This window comes from Hippoglossus hippoglossus, chromosome 10 (assembly GCF_009819705.1).
Source record: "Hippoglossus hippoglossus isolate fHipHip1 chromosome 10, fHipHip1.pri, whole genome shotgun sequence".
NCBI lineage: Eukaryota > Metazoa > Chordata > Actinopteri > Pleuronectiformes > Pleuronectidae > Hippoglossus > Hippoglossus hippoglossus.
Genome location: NC_047160.1, coordinates 16,272,111 through 16,288,100, shown reverse-complemented (window position 1 = coordinate 16,288,100; position 15,990 = coordinate 16,272,111). Strand labels below are relative to the sequence as shown.

Sequence of the window (15,990 nt, the reverse complement as noted above, 5' to 3'; positions counted from 1 at the left end):
TTAATGGATAGTAGGTAATTTATTGTGCCTCTATCTACTGCCCCAAATGAAGGAGTAGGGATTGGTTACTGGGGATAATTAGACACTGATTTAAAAGATGGAACTAATATGCATGATGAATACTCAGATGCATAATTAGTAATGGAAATCCTTGTTGCCATCCTTCTACCTAATCTTGCTTTACTTTGTCTCTGCACAGATCAAGAACTGCTGGAGGACATCATGATTGACAGCTGCTTTCACCTCACTCAGCTAATAGTACGTGAGTTCCATAGGAGCAGTATTTCTAAAACAGAGACAGATGAACGAAAAGATGGACGACATGACTGCTCCCCAAAAGTGAAGCCAAAGTGTCAAAATTCCCAGAATGCTACTGTGCAGACTCTGGCTCCAAATTTGTAAGATGGCAGCGTTTGTTTGCGATATTGTGGCTTCATTTCTGGGTAGTGGGAGGAAATGGAAACACGGTGTCCATCTTTATATACAGTCTATGTAAATTAAGAGTGAACATGTTTGATCATGTTTGATCATATGGTGTATGTGACAGAGGCACATGACATGTTTTTTGTTTTCATCTTTTGCCAAAGATCAAAGTTCTTTTGAATCCGAGAAAGGCAAGATGTAACTTTATTAAGCAGTTCCTTTGCGTATATATATTTACATACTACCATACTTTCAGGCTGTTTTCCTAAATTCTTCCATTCCTGATGCTTTGGTGGTGCCTCACTCAGTTGTCTTCTGTATCGATGTCCTGCTGTTTCCTCCGTTCTCAAGACCTCTATCAGTACATGTTGTCTTTGACATATTACACTGATACACTCCTATCAGCACCTTGTGGCTTTTATATTCTCTACCCCAATCAATGGCAATCACTCCTTTAGGAGTAGCACATGGGTGCTGTGTGGCGGAGTGTGCCAGGCTTTGTCTTTTCCATTATTGCACTCCTCAAACAAAACATCCCATTAATTAGTGATGAAATCAAAATGCCAGACCAGGGGCAGTGTGTTTGGACATGGTATCTCCACGGTGTCTACCCAGCATCTGTCCTAGAACCGGTGTGCTTGTTGTTATAAATGATACTAAGGCAAATGCTACACTATAGTTGTAAAAGGACGATTCCCAACACAGCTGTTAGACAGCAGAAGAAAGCCCAGCTCCTTTAAACGGAGAGGTATCCTCTGGAGGAGATCGGCATGTACCCGCCCTACTTTTAGCATTCCTCATAAAAAAATCTGTGGGTTGCTGTTGCTGCGTCTCTAGCAGCCTGGATGGTGATAAAACATGCAAAGAGCAGCACAGAGCTGGTCCGTGTGCAGCTGGTGGAGGAGAAGAGTGATGAAAGCACGAGGTGGTGAATGTGTAAACGGAAAACAGAGCAGTCACAGAGTGGACAGATCGCAGACAACCAATGTCTACTTCAGTGAGGACGTGAACATATACAGGCACGTGCACATACTGTGTAGCCTCGTGAAATATGACCCTGGGTAAAATGAATGTGTCTCCCTATGTGTTTGTGGCAGGTCGTTACTCTGCATCCCTCCAGTGAGACAATAAAGCCCAGATACAATGAGACGGTCTTTAGAACCTGCGCTCACAATGTTTTACACTGCTGGCTCCTATAAAGTTCAACCTTGATAGAGCGGGGAGGAAGAGGAGGGCTGGAAATAGGTGGATACACCCTCACTGGGAGAAAAAAATGGGCGATGCATGCTGAAAGAGCCTGAGGCACATTTGATCACAATGTTGGAGAGAGAAAATTAAGCCTCAATGGAGGATGTGGAAATGGAGTGACAATGTGGTATCTGAAGAGGCAGACACATGAGGTTCAGTAGCACATTTAACATGAAATAGATCTCATCTAATGGAGAAATTTACATCCAGAGTCCTCTTGAAAATACCTGATGGTTAGTTGTACCATTTAACCTTTAATTAATGTTATTACCATGATTTCTAAGACGCAGGCGCAGCACGCAACACATTTGTTGTGTGTTGTAAAAACATGGCAGAAGGAGTGGGAGGCAGGAGGAGACTTTAACACCAGGAGAACTGCTAGTTCTTTGGCCATGGCGAGCAAATGCTAACATACACTGTAGCCAAATTGCATGCGTTTAACAAACTCTGACAGCCTCTGACCTTTGGGGGTCGACGTCTGAGTCAACCTTCTCTCCTCCACCATGATTAATTATTAAAATATTATCATTTTTATTGATATCAAATGTATTATTTAGATATAAAACGTACAAAACAGCACATTTTAACAATACTGCAATAATAATGTGATGAATTTGGTCACTATAATCAAAACTGTTACATCTCTATCTGTCCTACATATTTATACTATGAATTCCAGTTGCCTATCTTTATCTATAAAACTCCCCTGTCTCATAATACCTAATTAAATGTAACCATTGGCTGCAGTGATTAATTGAACTTTATTTTGAAATCCCTATGGTCATGTTATAAAAGTGAAAAATGTGTGCAAATGCGTCCAAGTAAATTTTTCATGCCGTGGACGTGAATCTAAAATTACATCAGAGCTGCAGTGTTTCTTGTGGGAAAGTTTCCCCTCAATGGGACGCTGTTGCCAGGCAAATCTCCGACTGGGAATTTTCTCACAGCCGAGGGTTTAACCATGGTAAAGGGCAAACAGAACTTGAGCGAGGGGGGGGGGAAGGGGAGTGCCACAACCTGTTTCAGAAACCAGCCCTTCCAAAAATGAAATTTCGGAGCCTCTGGAATGAATAATAAGCGCCGGCTAATTCCTGCGCTGCAACTGAAACCCTTGCAGTGATCTTGCCTCTCGGACGTGAGGATGTGGCAAGCTGTTGCTGCTGTGGAACACCATCTGCCACAAATTCAGCTGGTGCCCTCCCACCCTCAGGGACAGAGAGGTGGAGAGAGAGATATGGAAGCATGAACTTGGAAAGAAGGAGAGAGAGAGGTCGAGAGCTGAAGGAGAGAAATAATTGTAACGGAGGAGAGGTAGACACATAACTCCTCCTATGTTTAATTAGGTAGCAGGGGTGGGGTCATGAGAGGACACCCTTGAGCTTCTATGCGCATGTACGTTAGTTTATGAAAAATGAATAATTTAGTCTCTAAGTCAATACAATAAATACCATCTCTGCACTGTACTCCTCATTAGGAAACCAAAACACAGCTCTCTCCAGCAGACTATTATCAAATATTGGTGTGTGTTGGATTTATGCTCATTTAAATATCTGCATCATGTGCAGCTGACTTTGCAGATGTATCCGCTGAATAAATAAAAGCTTGATCCTCAGCCTTGTTATTGAAAATTAGACATTCTTCTATTAGGCGTGCAGTCTCCGTCCTTGTTCCTCATTTTTTCCAATGTTGTCTTATTAAAACAGAAGTCACCAATTAACTGTGGGTTTTGTTCCTTTGCTCCAGCCAGATGATCAGATGGGCCTCGTTGCCGTCATGCTGTACGACTTCCAGGACAGGAAGTTCCTCCCACGAGAACGGCAGAGGGAGGAGGTCATACAGGAAGTAAGAGTTGTGGAGAACTACCTCCTCAGGTGAGGAAAGTAAAAAAAACTACAAGCACAAAATGAAAGAAGAAAGAATTCAAGCTTGAAATTATAAAAGGTTTGACAAACTGAGAAAGAAATTAATTGTTTTGTATGTGTTGGACGTAGGTTGAAAACCAAGCTGGCCGCCTCTCTGGCCCGATGCAGGATCAAACACAATCTCTTGTCCATTGAGTGTTTCCTACCGGAAAGCGTGAAGATGAAGCAGCAGAGATCAAGCAGCCTTCCACTTTATACATGGGTCAACACGCTGAAGAGCAGGTCAGCTGAGAACGCACAGACTGTACACACTGTAATACCCTCCCCCCCCCCCCCCCCCCAATACACAAAACTACTGTGAGTACAGACTCGGCCCCTCAGAAGTACATTACGTACATGTACATACCTGTACATAAACACAGGAATGTGCTGCAGGGGAAGAATACCTCCACCTACATTCACACGCAGACCTTAAACTTGGGCTGCACCCCAATGTTTTATGGGGTAGGTGCCCAACTGACATCCAATTAAACCACCAGACTATACTTGTGTGTGTGTGTGTGTGTGTGTGTGTGTGTGTGTGTGTGTGTGTGTGTGTGTGTGTGTGTGTGTGTGTGTCTCTATATGTCGCTGTGTTTGTGTGCTAATGTGAGTTCTTGCACAGGCTGATTCGGTTAGGTGTAAATCCTGCTGCTGTGGACAGATTCAATCAGCAACAACCCTCAGCGAGCTCTGGGACTGTAAAGGTCACCTATTGGGATGAGTGCTGTGTGTGTGTGAGTGAGAGAGAGAGAGGGAGAGGGAGAGAGAGAGAGAGAGAGAGAGAGAGAGAGAGGGGGAGAGAGAGAGAGAAATAGGAATAGAATAGAAGTGTGCATCTTAATGGTTTTTACTGCAATATTACTATTAAAGTCTTTTAAAAGGCCACATAGCACTTCTACACAGTTCTTATCTATGATTAGTCATCTTCTTTCTCCCAACTCTAACATTCTTTTTCTCATCCATTCATTATTTCTCTCTTCAAATAATCTGATCTCTGCTCACTTCGTCTCCTTGGCTTCTAGTCTTGACGAGGTCCAAACTGAGCTGGAGAGTTTAGGCCTCTCGCAGGTGAAGTCGATCAGACAGCTGGAGGGCCAGACCTTCTGCAGGGATCCCCACTGTGCCGATGGGCTGGTATTCCCTGCTCAGCTGAAACCTCAGCTGTATTCCACCGAGCTGCGTCGTGACCACAAACTCGTCATCCAGGTACAAGCTGCACGGAGAGAGGAGGTGTCTGACAAGGCCAGTCTCCTCTCTGTAAACTTAAATTACGGGTGTGAATAATCTGCCCCATCCATCCCCGTCTCTGATATTTACGATTTCACTGCGGTAATAGACTTGCTCAAATTGCTTATAAGACTTTTTGTCCTTTATGCCAACTAAGATTAGTTTGCTGAGATACAAATATTTCACATCACTTCCTCTCATCTGGCCATACTTCACCTTGAGCCATAAATAATTCCCCAGTGTAGGAGCGGGTGATAGGTTTAATCATTTAATTTCGACTCCATTAAAGTCAAGATGCCGTACAAATCGTAGGCAGCACACGGCACCGCAACACAATTAAATCCGATTTTGCAGCCAAATTCAATCAAATATTCAGAACCATGGCCTAATTCATCACCTCCCCGTTTCTCCACTGCTCCTCTCTCTAGATTTTATGGGTTTCCATCACACTATCTCTCTCCTGCTCTTTCTAAATGTCATTGTTCTTCTCTCCATCCTCCCTGGTTTGTCTTTCCTGACAAACTTTGTGATCTGGAGGATAACTACAGAAACTCGACCCGACCCTATGTCTCCACAGGGACACGTTCAGTACTATTTCTAGAGGACGTCTGATTGAAGGACATCTCTGTTGTAATGTGACTGCACTCTTATTCTCACTCGTTTTCTACTTCTCCTATATCTCCGCTTGCCTCCCATCAGCACCTGCTTTTAAATAGCTGCTCCTCTCTCATCTATTTCCACCTCAGTTCTATTCACCACTATCACAGTGGAACTCTTCTTCCTACCTCCTCTTATCTCAGTTTGTGTCTCATTAGTTTCCAGAGTGTTGCTGAAAACCTGGATCTTGAAGTCTTAGGTTGAAATCTGTTGGACTCTTCTTCCAACCTAATGCTTTTACTCAATGTGTCTGTAGGATAAGTCCTGCTGCCTGGGCCCAAATGCAGCGTGCTCCGTGTTACCAGAGGAAGGGGATGTTCTCATGGCCGGCTGCTTCTCGGGCCTCACTGTCTCCCACACTGCTTCCCTTGTTGCTGAGAAACACAAAGCCAACAACAGCAACAACCAGCCAACAGTTTACGTTTGTGTCAGCGATTGCACCGACGCTCAGAGGGAGGATCTGCAGCAGATCGTCTCCGCCATGGGCTGCAAAAGTAGGCGGAGGCTCCATCCACTCTAATACCTTTCAGTTTTAAATCGTATCACTCTGACTGTGTTTACGCCTGATGTCCACACTACTTTGGAGTGTTCATACACGTATGTAAACTTTGGAAATGCTGTTGGCACGGTTTTAGAATTAAAACTGCGATTTAGTGTGGTAAGGCAGAAACTGAGATCTTTGGAAATTAATGACGCTGTCACCCACGTTCGCTTCCTGTTTGGAATCAGTCGTGGCTCATAAGTAACATTTCCACCTTGTCATCAGTCCAAGAAAACTAATTCCTGCTTTTAAATTTCACCTTTGCTGTTTTTTGTTTGGAGGATTTTATGTTAGCATGGATGAAGATTGCTTCTGATAGGGAACTATATGCTTAAATGTAGTAAATGTGTGTTATTGATTATGTGGTTATCATTACACTGTGTCTGCATGTTTCTCAGACGTGAAGCTGATACCAGTGGTCTTCCAGTCTGTGGACCGTGCCAACAAGCTACTGCAGAAGGTGCGCATCATCCTGTTGACTCCCAGGTGTTCTGTGTCTGCAGTCAACAACCCCATTGAAATCATACTACAAGAGAATAGAGGTATATCGTGATCAATGCTTTAAATCCATATTTACATGCAGCACACTCTTCTCAACCTTCTGAAATGCTTCTCTGTTTTCTCAGACACAGACCTGCTGCAGGACTTGTCCCACGGCTCCATTGCCCCAAGCAAACTCAAAGCCCTGGTAGCAAAGCAGAGGGAGGATATTGGTCATGCCCTGAAGTGTGGGTGTTGAACCACCTGCACACACACACACACACACACACACACACACCACACACATACTCAGACACACGCCCCATGTGATGTCTCGAGCATGTAGCTTCCCCTAACCTCTGTGACACAAAGAAGCTCATACCTAATTATCTAATCTCGTATGCCATCAGTCTGAAGCCTGTGGTATTCCTGGGTGATCGTCCGAGGCTTAATTAAGGATGCTAATGTTGCTCTGCGCTGGTCATTTCACAGTCTACTGCAGCATTCCTTGTATATCTTAAACAACTGATTAGTATTTCTGCTTTGTACTACATTTATCATGTTGAATGGACCTCGGCAGAAGGACCCAGTTTGTTAGGTCACCTGACATGTCGAGCCATTCTATTGTATTACAGACGTTACAGTTCACAGCCTTTCTGCTCATTTGTATTCCGGATATTTTATTTCATTCCAGTCAGTAGCTTGTTAATCAGAGTCCACGAGCCACAATCATTAGCTCCAGTCGGTCTTTTGTTGTCCTGTGCCTCTCTCCCTGTGTGCTGGTCTGCTTCATGCTCATCAAGCAGGTGGAGTATTTCTGTTCAGAGCAATGAAATCCAGCACCTTCAAATTGCACTGTCATCGATTGGGCCGCTCTACATTTTTGCTTGTGTAGATACTTTCCAATAGGACTGTTAATTAATGGCGGGTGTGTATCGAGTGCTTTGGCTTGGTTGAGTCGATGGTCTCACACACACACACACACACACACAAAGAGACACCTCGGTAGCCCTTAATTTCCCAGCTGTGAGGTGGGTGTGTTGTGCAGCAGGACACCTGAATGACAAATCCCCTTGCCTTATCGACTCAGTCCCGCCTCCTTACAAGCCAGATTTCACATGGGAGCCGATCTGCCACATTTGAGCCGGTTTTATTTGTTATCAGCTCGGTGCTTAATGTTTCTGTCTGAACTATAATTACTGAGCAAGAGAGAAATCAAAGAAAGGAAATCAAACGGCCGACAGTCTCACAAATCTACAGCCTCGCAAATCAACAAGCTAGCAGCAGTTGAATAATAATTAGCAGTGTACGGAGGCAAACAGCAGAAATTAATATCCAATTCCCATTCCTTCAAAGGGAAAGAGCTCAGTTTGAATATTCATAGTTAATTGTCATGAAATGAGAGGATGACACATTATAACTGATTGTGTACGAGCTTATTTACTCCTCATGGTGTAATTGAAAATGAAACGTGTTTGTTGTTTCAAGATGTGGTGACAGCTCTATTTGTATGTATTATGTCACATGTTTTCTGATTCCAACGTTAAAGTGCAATATGTTTGTCTACAGTCCCCAAGGTTTTAGCAGTGGTATACTCTACCTGTTCTTCGTACCCAGCGGAAAATGAGGAGGTGGTGAGTGGAGCCCTCGAAGAAGCCAAGGCCCACTCTGAGCAGGCGGGGAAACCAAAACAAGTAAACTTCAGGTCAGCCTCAGTCTCTGCACCCCTGCGCCCTGGTGCACTCTGTGCATCTGACTCTTTCTTTGTCTTTCTCAGTCTGTTTGCCTCGCTGTCAGTCAGCCTGCTGAGTTGTTTGTCCGTCTCCTTTTAGACAGGCTTCTGTCAAAGTCTCAGCACACCTGAGACCTGAAGGAGATTCTGTGAAAATATAATCAAAGGTGCCACTTTATGTCTGTAAATGCTGTGAAAAGGGCCGGCATTTCTTTTTCCAACAGGTTGCCTTCACACAAACATACTTTCTTGTTTTTCACTAGTTTTTCTTTGTGTGTTTGTGTGTTGGTGTGGTTTGAAAAACTTCAGACCTGTTGAAGTCAGCCATTCCTGTAGACTTGAATATACTGACTACTCTGCAGTGAGCTGGCCTGGCGTGCCGCCTCAGGCGAGCATTAATAACACACAAGTATTGTTGCTGCTATGAACCTCGGTGGCTATAAATAGACAAACAGTGCTCGTGTGCATTTTTCAACTGAAAAAAATCGATTTATTAGTCAATCGACACAAAATTATCTGTAACTCATTTATAAAGCAAAGGTTGCAGAATCTATCTTCTTCAATGTGACAGTTTGATGCTCAGATTTGTTATTTTAATTGTGGGTCAAAAAACACATTTACAGACATGACAACATAATTAAACACTTAACTAAGTAGAATAATCATCCAAATGTTAATCAGTAATGAAAATAATTATTATTCTCAGCTCTAATGCATTGTCTTAGTTTATGTGTTTATTTTTGTATTTGTAGCGGCTGTTCCCATGTGTAGTTTCATACGGTTGAATGTGTTTTTCTGTATGTGTTTGTGTGTGTTTGATCCAGACTCAGTCCAACCCCGTTCAGCTCTCCTGACAATCCCGACAGTCCAGAGAAGAAAGACCCCTTCTTCACGCTGGAGGTGTCTGATCAGAGTAACGGCTGCTTCCTGGCTCTTCTCACCAGAGAGGTAAACATCACCAAGTCAAAAAGAAACTTCACAGACAGTTGTTAACACTGGTAAAATGTCAAAGAAAGGACGATCTGGTGATCCCCAGTGTTCACTCTATTATTTATCTGGACACTAGATATCTACCATGGGATGCTGTTTCTCCATTGGCCTCCAGGTTTCTACTTAAAAAATGCAATAATTATTAATCTACATGATGTTGGAGGTCTACGAGATTGTTTTTCCTTTTTAAACTGAATTTGTTGTTGATTTTAAAATCCTAAAAAAACCTTCAGTCCACTGCTGCTGCTGCTGCTTTCAGTCAGTGCAGCCAAAGAGACAAGCAGGGACAAATTTAGCTCATTTAGCATCCGGCCCTGGCAAGCTGCCTGCTCTCCAGCGGCAGCAAAGTTCTGACACTAGCGCTGGACCCAGCCGAGGGCTTAACCAGTGTGATACCAGGGTGTTATTCAGTTGACTGTTGACTGTTGAGCTTACAAAGTGCTGTGTGCAGAGAGAAGATAGTGAATGTGAGTATAGTTTCTCACACTCACACAGTATACTCTTAGTTGAAACACTGACTGATCATTTATTTAATGTCTGCTGGGACATAAACGCTCATGTGCTTCACACGCTCGCTTCTGAGTCCTGAAGAACCATCAAAGAGTTGGCTCTCGCACAAACACAAACAGATACAAGGTGAAATAAGTTTTAATTGGTGAACTGTGAGGCGATTTTTACGAGGCAGATATGCTGTCGGTCAAAAAGCAAAAGTATTCACTGGGAAACTGAGGCAAGTGTAGAAGCAGAAACCTTTGAATGGTACGCACTGAAGTTTACATCGGGTGAAAGGGAGCATCACAGACTGTGACGGGAACTTGGTCAAACCCTTGAGAGGGAAAAGAATAAGAGGAGGAAAGAGATTTAGAAGAAACCTAAATGTTGGGTCATAGACGGAGGTGTTTCAGCCGAGAAGAAGGTGGTGGGATGAGTGTGAATGAAAACTGAAATCTAGTAAAAATCAGAGAGGATAGAGGAGAACGTTATCTGGGTCAAATTTAGAAATAGAAAGAAGCCAAGTTAGAAAGGATGAGGGGATGGGAGGAGCAGGAGAGGGAGATTGAAAGTATGCAGTTAAAGATCTAGATGTCGGCCTCTTTTGTTTGTGTTTATGTCGGTGGAGGTGTTTAGGAAATTACACGTGAATATTAGACACGGCAGAAAGTCCTATGTCGTCTTTGGAGGGATTTGAGTTTGTTGCAGCAAATTCAGAAATGTCAGTGTCTGAGAGGAGCCTTCAGATCCCACGCTGATAATTGGGACGCACGCTGTCTTTGACTCCACTGTGTTGTCTAGTAAAAGGCTTTCATTGCTCTCTCTCTCTCTCAGTCCTCCTTTTCAGCCAAACTCGTTTCATCTCGCCTCCACTTTAACCGTCCTCTCGCTGTCTCTCCCTCTCTCATTACTCACAGTGGACTGTTACAGGCAATGAGTCTAGATGAAGATCTACAGGGTTGGTAAATGTGCTTCAGCAAATCTCATCATCATCCGGTCCGTGCGGCTGGGCTTCCCCACGTCCCCCATAATCCACAACAACGTAGCCATCTTTACGACGTTCTCCCTCCCATTACGAAATCTGTGCAGGGTTATTAAGCCATCTTACCCCCACTGGGTGTGTCGGCGCTCCCTCTCGCTGTATGTGTCTGTTTGTCTCTGGCCATTCATCAGGTTTTATACCTCCACAGACAGGAATGAAAAGACAATCAAACTGCTGTAATGGGGCCTCAAACAGGGTTTTTTTTTCTCCTTACCTCCAATAAACTAAGCTAATCAAAAGTTATTGTGGCACTGTGAAAGGTGCCATAAAAATAGCAATTATATAAGTGTTTGAATGCTGTCTGCCTTCCATCGACTGTCGTAGCGGCGGGCGTCTTTATGAGCCTTCCATACACGAACAGCTGGGCACAATAAAGATGCTCGAGTGGCGTTCAAGTCATTTTTTTCATTGGTTAAGCAGATTTTCGAAAATTTGAATAAAGTTGCCAAGATATATCGGGCATAATGATTTTAGACAAACTGAAACAAGAATGGGTTTGCGACGGGGTAAGGTGTGACGGATTAGTTTGGCAGAGTGCTGTAGGAAATGAAAGATTTACAAAGTATGGCATCGTTGGTTAGTGGAGATGGAGAGGGAGCAAGATATACAGGGGTGGAGTGGAGAAAGGGAGGAAACGGAGTGCGCCTGTTGAATAATTCAACGTCCCCTGTCTGTATGAGTAAGCATCAATGAAGTTCAAGGCATCCACCAAAGACTGCATTACAGTGGTGCTTCTGAAACATGTTTACCTGTGTGTGCCAGAGTGAACCGACAAACCTACGCGCACACACATATGCAAAATACACACTCCTTGTATGCAAAGACACATTTCATATATGCAGATGCACCTGTGTACACAGAATTACAGATTGCCCATACACACATATAAGTTGTTTGCCATAAAACGTGCAGGCAAACACAAAAACACAAAAGACACACATAGATCCACACAAGCTGCTTGTCCCTGTTGTGTACACTGCACTTGTGAATAATTCAGACATTGAGGGGAGCAGTTGGCTGCTGTGTGGGCTGGTGCTGAGACAGCAGGTGACCCTGCAGCCAGCAGCAAGGACATGGTGGCTCTCCTCTCTCCACTGTCCCCTCATCCTATCCTCAAATGAATATGTTGGTATCTCTATTAAATATGAATAATATGATTTTCCTTAACATACAAACAATGTGATCAGGATTCCCACGCATCCTGGAAAACCTGGAAATTTAGAGAGTACTTTTCCAGTCACTGAATTAAAATGACTAAATATGCTGGCAATATTTTTAAATTACATTTTAGCCCTGATGATTCAGTTAGTTTTAGAGCAGATAGCATTTTCATACATGTGTGGTGCCAAGACATTTTTAATTTGCAATAATAATGTACAGTATTTTCTCACATTTGACTCTGTGTCTGTGCAGCCTGTTGATATCGAAGTTGTCTGTCTGCTGGAAGGCTGCCACATGCTTCAGTGCAATATTTACATTCATAACCCTAACAGTTATTATACCATGTTTACCATGTACCAGTTATTTTACCACGTACCAGTTATTTGAACATGTCTTGTAACAGCCCGAGCCGGTGGTCAAGGAGGCACCGCAGGAAGTGCTGGCCAGGGCAAAAGCCAAAGGCATACTGGACAGGATCGGCTCCAACCAGCCAACCAGTAAAGAGCATCGCAGAAACACCGGCAGGACGACAAAAGCAGTCCAAGCTCCCACCTGTCAGCCCCGCCCCCTTTCTGTCAGTGTCCCGTCCAAAAACCAGGAGACCAAGGGAATCAACCGCACGGTACTGAGTGGACCTCGGGAATTTACGAACAGACGGCAGACATCACAAGGTGGGAATAAGTCGTATGTAGTAACAGGAACATGATGCTTATTAAAGGAGTAGTTTGACATTTTGGTAAATATGCATATTTGCTCTCTTGCTAAGACTTTGATGAACAGATCGATACAACTCTCGTGTCCCTTAAACGTGAAGCTACAGCCAGTCTATGCCTTCAGCCAGTTAGCTTAGCATAAAGACTAGAAACAGGCAAAACAGCTTGTCTGAACAAAAACTGGATTCTGGTTCGCCTTTGGACGGAGCCATGGGTTTAGCTGTTTCCAGTCTTTGTGCATCTCCTGGCTGCAGCTTCACATTACTTATTCATATTCACACAGTAGCTTTTATCGCCTCATCTTACTCCAATGCAAGAAAGGTAATAAGCATATATCTTCTAAAATGTCAAAAGAGTCCTTAATGCTTTTGCTGAGGAGGAGTAGCAAGTAATACAGTTTGGTTTCAAGTAGATCTGCATGTAAAGTCCTGCATTATCATATCTCATTCTCTTTTCACAGTGATTTCTGTAACTTTAAAAAAAGAATAAATCCAGTCCCATCCCTCTAACCTCTGTCCCATTGTTTCGTCTTTCAGTAAAACCCAAAGCTCTGCGCCTGCAAACCCTGAAGAACACTGTGTCCGGCCCGTTCTCTTCCTCAAAACAAGACGGCTCCAGCTCGTCCTCCTGCAAACCAGAGGACAGGAAACCCACTAAAATCACCAACTCTGCATTCAACACTACAACCACCACCCTGCATCCCGCCCCTCCTCCTTCCACCCCTGTTGTCCGTCCTCGCAGGGCTCATCAGGAGGTTCTGAAGCCCGTGGTGTTCGTTCTGCCACCCGTTCACTTCCCCAACTTTGACCCGCACCAGAACAGCCGAACAGGATTAAGCCCCAGCTTCAGCTACAACAGGTGGAGGACGCCGGCTCCAATTCTGCCCCTCTCCCGCTCTAATGGGGGCTTCTCAAAGGACACAATGGCGAAATCGCGACCTTTGTTTTAAGCTTAGAAAGTCCAACACGACTGTGACAGAAACATTAACGTTTGCGCCAAGTGCCTCCTTCAAAAAAGTCAAATGCATACAGTGTTCTTCAACTGCAAAATGTCCGTGAGCACCATGCCATTATTACAAAGTCATTATTAGTGTCCGTCATTCACGGATGAAGAACCTTGCCAATGTCATTTCAATGTCGCCACACGATGAATCGCTGTATCGTCGGCTTCCAGTGACCTGAAAGATTAAAAGACATATTGAAGAAGCTGCTCCTGTTTTCTTTTGGTTATGCATTTATTGTCACAACAGATGACATTTACATGGTGAAGAGATGAGTGAAGAACAGAATGGAAATGATTTACAGCATCTCTCTTTTGTTTTGTGTGTGTTTGGATTAGACTGCATTAACAGAGTTCACGTGGAGTGCAGGTGGTGGCTCCGAGCCGTAGGAGCAGTGTAAAGGTTTCGACAGCAGTGATACGAGACGTGTTTTTGTTCCCCCCCTCTGCTGTATGTGCATATTCGTGGGTGTGTGTTTGTGAATGGGAGTAGAATGACTGGATTTACTGAGGAGGAGCTAGTTAACCTTTACTTTTTCTTTTTCCGTGCTATCCAAGCCGGGCTAACACTATTTCATACCACTGTTCATATCGCCACAAGCACGTCACATCGGCCCAAAGTCAAAAACCTGTGTCTGGAATTTCTTGCAATCACATCATATCTTGCGTGTGCATAAAGATTCCTGAGGATATTGTTAAATTTGAACATAAGCAATGTAACATTCTTGAGCTTTTAAACTTTTTTTTCCCTCATGTATGTAAAATCCAACAATCAGAACTGACTCAAAGCTTCAAAATACATTAAAAACCGATAGATTTACTTTGTTGAACAAGCTATTTACCAAGGAACAGCAAATAAAAAGGATAAAATTACATTTCCTTGTTGGGGGCAGAGAGTAACCATCTATTTAGGTATTGTTTAGAAAGAGGTCTGATTTAATTCTTTTTTTTTGTGCCAGTGTAAATCCAGTTATGGTCAAGATGACTTGTGCTGAGAGCATCTGTTTCTTGTGTGTTCAACACTCTTTACTACCGAGACCCTTAATCCCCCATAAAAAAAAAATCATATTCTATCGAAGGAAAACATGCAAAATCAAAAAACCCACATCGATCACAACTCTATCACCGACAGCACATCTCGCCCTCATATCTACAAGATCAGAGCCCTGAATTCCTCTCGTTCTACATACAATCATTTACATACACGTCATTATTACAATCACTTCATTCATCCTCGGAGGAGATGTTACGCTTTTTTTCTGTTTCACGTTTGTTGCACAAAACATCGGGATGCCATTTGGTGGGCAGCTGGAGGCCCTTGGGTTTTTCTCGTTCACCTCTCAGATTCCCTCGACAGCAAGACGACACCTTTTTTCTGTCCTGGAAGGCTTCCGTAGTTTAGCATCTCCGCCATCTAGTCCAGCTGCTCTCACCGTGCTGATGAATACATTTTTTACAGAAGGGGCTCCGGGCACGAAAGAAAACTTGACTTAACCAATGAGCGGTTACACAAACCAGTCTGTAGATAGAAATGTGATCTTCTCTCTTCTGGGTAATCCTGTGTCCTGTCTGCGTGATGGTGTAATCCATCCAGCTCATGAGAAATCCACATCCAGCAGGGGGCCGGTCGAGCCTTCAGACAGTTTCCACTTGTGCACAGTAGTGTTCAAAGGTCAAAGTTCAACCAGTGACACCAAGTGACGTCAGCAAACACACTGCAGCTTTTCTTCATGAAACACATCTGTTTTTTCTTTTTCTTTTCATAATCAGGCATTCTTGAAGATTGCTCTTCTTTCCTTCCTCTGCGGTGGTGTCTTTTAACATGTATGTACATCATTGGTTACCATTTCTGGAACTGAAAAGGTGTTGTCGTGGCGATAGTGTGAGTGGCATCCAGACATGGGCTGGGTGGTGCTGTGGTCACTGGTGGCGGTCGTTGCTAGGGGAGTTCTGACGGCTGTTTCTTGGTTTTCAGAGTGTCTATGAGAGACTGGACGCCGCGTTTCACGCTGGTGGTCACCCGCCGGGACACGGAATCTGCGGAGGGCGAGGAGGATGAACCAGCGCGTTGGGAGGGCGGCCGTGCCACCAGACACTTCTGATACCGCAGCTGAAGAAGAAGATGAGATCGTTAGTAGAGTTTATGATGTGGGATTTAGTTAAATTGTAAAAATATTAGTCCAAATGTTTTTTTTTTATACATTTATAAAAAAAAAAAAAAGAGAAGACGTGTGCACCAACAAGTGTGCTCCAAAAATGAAATGATCGCATACGAAGTGACTTGATAAAGAGCTTGTTTTACTCTTCTCCCAGGGTTTCTGCAGATACCAGGCGGATTTACACAGCCAAGTCAGTCTTTGCACATCATCCACATTTACAAA

The 15,990-nt window shown here is 43.7% G+C and overlaps 2 protein-coding genes across 14 annotated transcripts in view; one reads left to right on the top strand and one right to left on the bottom strand.

Moving 5' to 3' along the window:
* The window catches only part of LOC117769785 (putative methyltransferase NSUN7), a 31,471-nt gene extending 17,814 nt beyond the window's left edge, over positions 1–13,657 (top strand). For both annotated transcript variants that reach the window (XM_034598921.1, XM_034598923.1), the window contains exons 3-13: positions 200–258; positions 3,415–3,542; positions 3,663–3,815; positions 4,598–4,781; positions 5,716–5,953; positions 6,399–6,542; positions 6,627–6,728; positions 8,050–8,185; positions 9,037–9,160; positions 12,301–12,568; positions 13,147–13,657. In XM_034598921.1, the coding sequence (XP_034454812.1) occupies positions 200–258; positions 3,415–3,542; positions 3,663–3,815; positions 4,598–4,781; positions 5,716–5,953; positions 6,399–6,542; positions 6,627–6,728; positions 8,050–8,185; positions 9,037–9,160; positions 12,301–12,568; positions 13,147–13,559 (1,949 nt within the window). In that variant the 3' untranslated portion in view covers positions 13,560–13,657. The remainder of the gene's footprint in view (positions 1–199; positions 259–3,414; positions 3,543–3,662; positions 3,816–4,597; positions 4,782–5,715; positions 5,954–6,398; positions 6,543–6,626; positions 6,729–8,049; positions 8,186–9,036; positions 9,161–12,300; positions 12,569–13,146) is intronic.
* Positions 13,658–13,825: 168 nt separating this feature from the next.
* The window catches only part of LOC117769783 (amyloid-beta A4 precursor protein-binding family B member 2), a 34,029-nt gene continuing 31,864 nt past the window's right edge, over positions 13,826–15,990 (bottom strand). For all 12 annotated transcript variants that reach the window (XM_034598913.1, XM_034598906.1, XM_034598909.1 and 9 more), the window contains one exon: positions 13,826–15,719. In XM_034598913.1, coding sequence (XP_034454804.1) covers positions 15,549–15,719 — 171 coding nt within the window. In that variant the 3' untranslated portion in view covers positions 13,826–15,548. The remainder of the gene's footprint in view (positions 15,720–15,990) is intronic.